Raw genomic sequence first — 6,587 nt, forward strand, 5'->3', positions numbered from 1 at the left:
GGTGAGAATAAAAGGTTTCATGTCTTTTTCTACAGTGGATGTAAACTCCTGGTTTCTACTGCAGATGTTCTAACTAATAACTATGATCACAGTGAAAATGTTCTGCTGAAGCTAATCAAGATCAAGATCCCAGTTCTCCCTAATAACAATGAGATGTGCATGTATCTCCAGGAAGCCACTCTGCAAGTGACTACAGAGGATATTGTGGTTTGACGGAGGAGGTACACACATAAAAGATTAACTAGAAGAGCTGAATTTTTCATTTGAAAACCACCTGCTTGTGTCCCAAATTTAGTCTGTTGTCGACAGAAATCCATTTCTGCAGCCAAAGTGTTGCTCTAAGTAGACAGTAAATAGTGAAATGATTGTCTGTGGAGTTAATAATTACACACAATTAAAAAAGCAAAAGCTGCATCAGACAGCGTCGTAGAAAACCAAATCCACGGTGGGCTGCTGGTGACAAAGCTCACAGCGCCAGCATAAACAGAGAACCTATCAACCTATTTATACCAGAAACACACCAGCAACAGATGTTGGTGGTTTAGAGGCCAGAGTGGTTAATTATCTGTGGCTGAACTGGAGCGCACATTGGCTTTTATCTGGATATTTACACAGATACAGATGCAGACAGTCCTGCTTCCTGTAGTGCAGATCTGACGGAGGATTTTCTATCCAGCGTTTTAAAGCCGCGGCTCAGAGGACCGGCACCGGTGCTGCTGCTCAGGGGTTCTGAAGCAACGCAGGTTTTCCTCCTCGAGAGAAGGTGTCTTTAAAAAGCTGGACTTTGTCTTTACACCATCTCAAACAAAGCTTAGTGTGTGTGTGTGTAGGTGTGTGTGTGTGTGTGTGTGTGTGTGTGTTGTCTACACAGAGTTAAAGTCGGCTTTCAGCTCGTGTGATGGACAACATAAACATAGCATGGTATCTTGAGGCACTCCTTCCATTTATGACAGCAGAGCAAAGTCCAAATCTGGCCCAGTCATTCACACACACACACACACACACACACACACACACATCTACACACACATCTACAAACACACACACATCTACACACACACATCTACACACACACACACACACACCTCTTTAGGAATTATATAACTTGATAAGCAATGATTCACTGGCTGACGGTGTATCAACACACTCGGTCCGGCGGTCGGACTTGCAGCAGATTATTCAGAGATTATGCGATAATTTTATCAAAGATTCTGGTTTTCTTGTCACTGATTAAAGTGATTTCAGAACCGTGCACCTGAATCAGTGAGCGTGCAGGACCCAGCTTTAGAGGTTTGGTTCATGTGGGGTTAAAACTCAAACAGCTGACAAATAAAACGATAAAGAAAAATAATGTGAACCCGGCGGCTCAGCGAGTCGCTTCATTAAATGTGATATTATGACAGCGGTCCAGATAAGCGCTGCTAGCAGAGAACTTCTCCTATTTCTCAACCACAAATTCATCATAAGTTCTCCTACTTTAAAATAGCCGCGTTACATCAGCGATGACATTTTAACCTCTGATGAACTGTGATATCATTTCCATAAAAATCTCATTATTTAGTTCTTATTTTCGGTTTAATGTTGCTGCTGCTTGATCATTACGAGATAATCTGATGATTTCTGTCTGTGCCGGTCTCCCTGTTCCTTATGTGGCTTGCATTGGTTCTCAGAGGGTTTTCTTTTCCAGTTATCATCATGACAGCAGGACTTTCAGCTCCTTTACGAGCAGTGACATGTACGTGCAGCCGTGGATGGATTTCCTGGCAGCCGTGGTTTTAGTGATTCAATAATTTATTAAAACTGGTAAACTTTAAACTTGCTTTAAACACATAATACGGATTTGTCCTGGTGTGAGAACTAAAAAAGCATCAAAAGGAGACCTAAAGCAAACCTAAAGCAAACCTAAAGCAAACCTTACTAAAGCATACCATCAGGCCTGTGATCATGAAGAGAAGAAAAGGTTTAAATTGCTCTAAATTATTTTACAAATGTCACCAGATGACTGATTGTAAGAAGAAGAAAACCACAGACAGACATTGGTGGACGACAGGCTGCCGGGGACCGTTTGGTTTGTACGACAGCCTGATACGTTTCTCAGATAACATCTATCAGCAGTCATGCAGCAAACCTCAAAGACAAATCAGAGTTTGTCCCTGAGCTCGGGTCCAAAATATCGCTGAGTCAAAATCATTATTTTCAAAAAACACCAACCGCCCAAAGGTTGTGTAATTTCTGCAAACTTCTCACATGACACAGCAGATAAAGACCTGAGCGGTGACACATGGGGAGCTGCTGTCCTCCCAGAAGCACTGCTCAGCTCGACACACACCCGCCGGTCCACTCACCTGAGGAGCTGTGACCACTCTGATGGCTGAAGTCTCTGCCTGGTGTTTGCATGTCAGACTCACACTCACTGCGGCCCACAGACACACTGTGGACCCACACCTGACCGCGTGCCACTTGTCAGTGCTGTGACCGCACCCCTTCCCCCCCCAGCGCCATCACCACCCCCCAAGCTGGCAGCCTGTCACACTGCTCAGTGTCCACCTTCACACATCATCCAGCCTCCTCATGTGTCTGTACAGATCAGGAACCAATAACTCAAGAGGTCTCCAACAGAAGCCCTGACCAGACCGTTTGGAACCAAATCCAGATGAAGGATGATCATTTTCTGTTTGTTTGTTTCAATAACGAGTCATTTAATAACGCAGACGTGTGTGTGTGTGTGTGTGTGTGTGTGTGACCCAACTCAGTCCTATTCAGTCAAAACCCATTTTAAGGTGGTTTCCAGCGTTTATCAGCCAAACCAAAACCCACAACAGTCGGCGCGCAGCGAGCTGCGAGCGGAGCGGAAGGTGACTGACCTGATCAGGGCTGAGACGCGGAGAGACGGAGCCCACTTGCAGTTTGTGAAGCTGGGTCGTCTGTTTACGGTCGTTGCCGCTCGGTTCGTGAGCCCTGGTACCGCTGGGTCCGCACCGTGCGCACAGGAGCGCAGCGCCAAAGTGGTCAGGTCTGATCGCTGCCGAGCTGCGCGCTCCTGCCGCTGCTGTGTGGTCGCTGTCGGCCTGCCTCTCTCTCCTCCCTCCTCTCAGCCCAGCCGCCCGGGATCCTGAGGACACGCACAGAGGCATCAGGTTACCTCGTGGAGCTCTGATTGACTTCATCCGAACTCTTGTTCTGGGGATTCCTCGGTCGTCTTCCTGACAGAAAGTTAAGGTTCAGACTTTAAAGGTTCGTGTTTCTTACCTTCTTGCTTTATTGTTGAACGCTGAGTTTTACTTGAAGGGATATTTGGACGTTGTGAGGTTGTTCCTGATGAGAGTGACCTTCATGGCAGCAGCTGGACAGACAGACTGGGAGGTTTGTCTGCAGGTGGAGGTGGTGCTGGTCCAGCAGCTCTTAGGGTCACTAATGCAGAAACAGTTTTCTGGCTCCAGGGGCAGATCTAAGGAGAGAGCCAGGGGGGCCGTCACAGACCAGCGTCTGGCCACCCCATAGAAACAACAGCGACGTTTCCAGGACCACGTCGGCGCCCATAGAACCGGACTCGCTGCTGTTTTCCCTTTTAGCGGCACAGCCACACAGCCTTCAACCACGAGCAGCCAGAAAACGTTCAGACAAGAGTTCAGGTTACCGGAGAGCAGACAGCACAACAAGACACCTGCTTTACCAGCTGTCCGTGTGCTTTAGCCGCCACGGCGTGGGATTCACGTGTAGCTCTGGAATCAGCTGAAGCTTTGAGTCTTCAGACTGTTGGGAAGAAACTTATGTTGCAGGAATCAAGCAGTCAGTTGGACTCAGAACCTGGACCCAAAAGAGGGAAGAACAAAGCAAATCAAATGTCTGGATGGACGATGTGTGAAACAGGCCAGCTGAGAGTTTTATATGTTCTTCCCAGAAATCAATCAAGTATAACTTTAGCAGCCGTTTCACATTTTCTATCAGCTGAGTGTTATATAGAAAAAGCCCGTGAGTTCTGATGGACTTTGTAGACAAATGATAAGAACCAGGGACCAACACAATGTGCCTGAAACACAGTGAGTCATGGTCTGAGCCTGGCCACCCCGGTAGCAACAGTTTGGGTCAGTCTAAAGGGAATCAAACCCACCTCCCAGCACCTCAGCGCTCCGTCATCAGGCCCAGTCTCATGCTGTGGTTTTACAGCGATACCGACGTACCGGGCTCTTACTGGCTGGGAGGGCTGCCTCTGTGAAGGGTTTCTCCCTCCAAACAGGAACAGTAGCCTGAATTGTTTTTAGATTTGAGCTGAGTAGCTGAAACAAACCAGATACAAGGCGTTAAGGAGAAAGTTCTACAGGTGCTCAGCAGGTGACTGGACTTCTTTTGGACCAATCCAGGACAGCTGAGCAGTTTCTCCTGTTCCCTCTGCACTGAGGAGCTCCACATACGTACAGCCACAGACAGTTTACAGAAGATTAGCGAACCTCCGGGTCTAAACAGGGAAGCCAATCAGGAAGTGAACTTGCATTCTTTGTAACAGCCAGCAGGGGGCGACTCCTCCCATTTTATAAAAGTCTATGAGAAAACGCTCCTACTCCTCACTGGATTAATGACATCAGTGAACATTTCTCTCATAAGTTTATGGTCTCAGTCGCTGGTTTCAGGTCTCCTTCAGCGCAGCATGATGTTCATTTTGTAAGTTAGAGTCTCATTTAGAAGGAAACAGGTCGAGCGTGTTGTAGGACGGCCAGGTTAGTGTCACAAGGTTTTCAGTCAGACCCACATCCAGCTGGTCCAAGATGCCAGATTTCTGTTTAGGACGTTTAAACATGAATCCACCAACCAACAGTGGACGTCAGCATCAGCATGGTACTGTGTTAGTAGGAGCTCACTGACTTCCTGTAGTTTCATAGTTTCATCTATAACACCGTTTGTTATGAGTCAATACGGTGTTTTCTGTATAAACTCTAAAACGTGAAGCCTGTAAATAGCAAACAGTACAGATTTCCTTCTAAATGAGGAGGCATAAATGGAAATCCTCCAGTAAAGTACAAGTACTGCTGACTTGTGCATCGGGCTGAGCAGCGCCGTCCTGACCGGCGCTGAGCAGGGTGAGACTGAATCAGTAGGTTTCCATCAGAGGTCGACTGTTCCTTGAAGCCGAAGCCTCGATACTTGACAGTAAGTGATTGCTGGTTTTGTGGCCTGGCTGGTTCCTGGGCTGCCCCCCTCTTAGTCAATTAGAGCGCTAATGATGACTAACGGGTCGGTGCACGCTGTGGGCTGGTAGACGGCCGCCTGCTGGAAGGCGGCGATAGCTCCAGTTCGGCTGTTTGTTAGGACTTCCTGTGAGCGTTATTTAGGAAACAAAACGCCACAGTTGTAAGTTCAACCAGGAACGTGTTCTTCTAAATCGTACTCTGCTGTCCTGATTGGTTCATGATGCTTCATTTGGACTGACAGCTATTGAAGCTCAGCTGACTGTCGCATGCAAAAATAGCTGCACCATGAGCGGTTATTTGCCGACCTGCTGCATCGCTCTACACTGAGACTAACCCCAACACAAACCTCACTCTATTCTCACCTCGAAACCAGATGCAACAGGATCTTCAGGCTGTTTTTGAAGGCGGTCGTGGTTCTTCAAGGTGTTTTTTTTAACCCACTTACACTGAAATCACTTCTCGTTATCTGACAGCGTTTCGTTGTAAACATCTGAGCTGCAGTCGATACAAGCAGCTTTTCTTAAGACACCACATTCACATTTTCAACAACAAGCCTCCTGATGTCACATGAGATGTAAATGTTATTGTTGTATTTCTATTCTAGATAAAGTATTTCTATGTTCACACTGAAAGGTGGCGTCACATGGACGCTCTGGCTCAGCAGTGCAGACACTCGACAGCCTGCTGAATTATTTTGATGCCAAAACGTTCAGATCAAGAAACAAGTTGTTTTTTTTATTTCTGTCCGAGCGTCACGTGACCAGACGAAGCTGCTCGTCTGCTCCAGTGATGCAGCTCCTACAAGCCACCGGCCGGGTCTGAAGGCAGAACACTTCATTACTCTTCTGTTGGACTTTTTGTACACAATCATTTGCATTCATGGTTTTTCAGGAAGTTACCTCGAGAAGAACAGATTATAAAATCTGACGTCGATTCAGGCTTTCATGTTGTTCTCTGACCTGTTGTTGGCAACGAATAGAATTCATCAGACAGTTATTTAAATTATACGCCAGCAAAACCAACCGTTTAGCTCCAGTTGTTCAGACGTGATGGAGGCTGATAGCGCTGCACAGACGTCTAACGGTGTTCAATCTCAGAGAGCTCGGTAAAGTTCAACTCCTGCGTGCTGCTTTTCAAACCATTTGAAAGCATTACAGCGGATCACAACAAGCACCAAGCGCTGCTTCACTCGACTCTCAGAGCTTCCGTCAAATCGTGTTTGAAAATGCAAGTGTGGCTTAATTATGCTGCTTTCACTGTGCAGCTGTCAGCTCGATTCAGCTGCTTCCTTTCATCTGTTTTAACTCAGAACGGTGAATTAAGACAGCCGGCACACACACACACACACACACACACACACACACACACACACACACACACACACACACACACACACACACA

The 6,587-nt window shown here is 46.9% G+C and overlaps 1 protein-coding gene and 1 long non-coding RNA gene across 4 annotated transcripts in view; one reads left to right on the forward strand and one right to left on the reverse strand.

Moving 5' to 3' along the window:
* The window catches only part of pparg (peroxisome proliferator-activated receptor gamma), a 35,549-nt gene extending 32,521 nt beyond the window's left edge, over window positions 1-3,028 (reverse strand). For 2 of the 3 annotated variants that reach the window (XM_008289922.1, XM_008289906.1), the window contains exon 1: window positions 2,865-3,028. Coding sequence is in view for 1 of the 3 variants with exons in the window: in XM_008289896.1 (XP_008288118.1) it covers window positions 2,346-2,397 (52 nt within the window). In the remaining 2 variants the exon portion in view is untranslated. Of the gene's footprint in view, window positions 1-2,345; window positions 2,410-2,864 lie in introns of those variants that run through there. The other variant, XM_008289896.1, reaches the window with a different exon arrangement.
* Window positions 3,029-3,130: 102 nt separating this feature from the next.
* LOC103363260 (uncharacterized) overlaps window positions 3,131-6,587 on the forward strand; it is a 4,986-nt gene continuing 1,529 nt past the window's right edge. The window contains exon 1 of the long non-coding RNA XR_520492.1: window positions 3,131-3,234. This is a non-coding gene — a long non-coding RNA (uncharacterized LOC103363260). The remainder of the gene's footprint in view (window positions 3,235-6,587) is intronic.

This window comes from Stegastes partitus, unplaced genomic scaffold (assembly GCF_000690725.1).
Source record: "Stegastes partitus isolate 25-593 unplaced genomic scaffold, Stegastes_partitus-1.0.2 Scaffold14, whole genome shotgun sequence".
Lineage (NCBI taxonomy): Eukaryota > Metazoa > Chordata > Actinopteri > Pomacentridae > Stegastes > Stegastes partitus.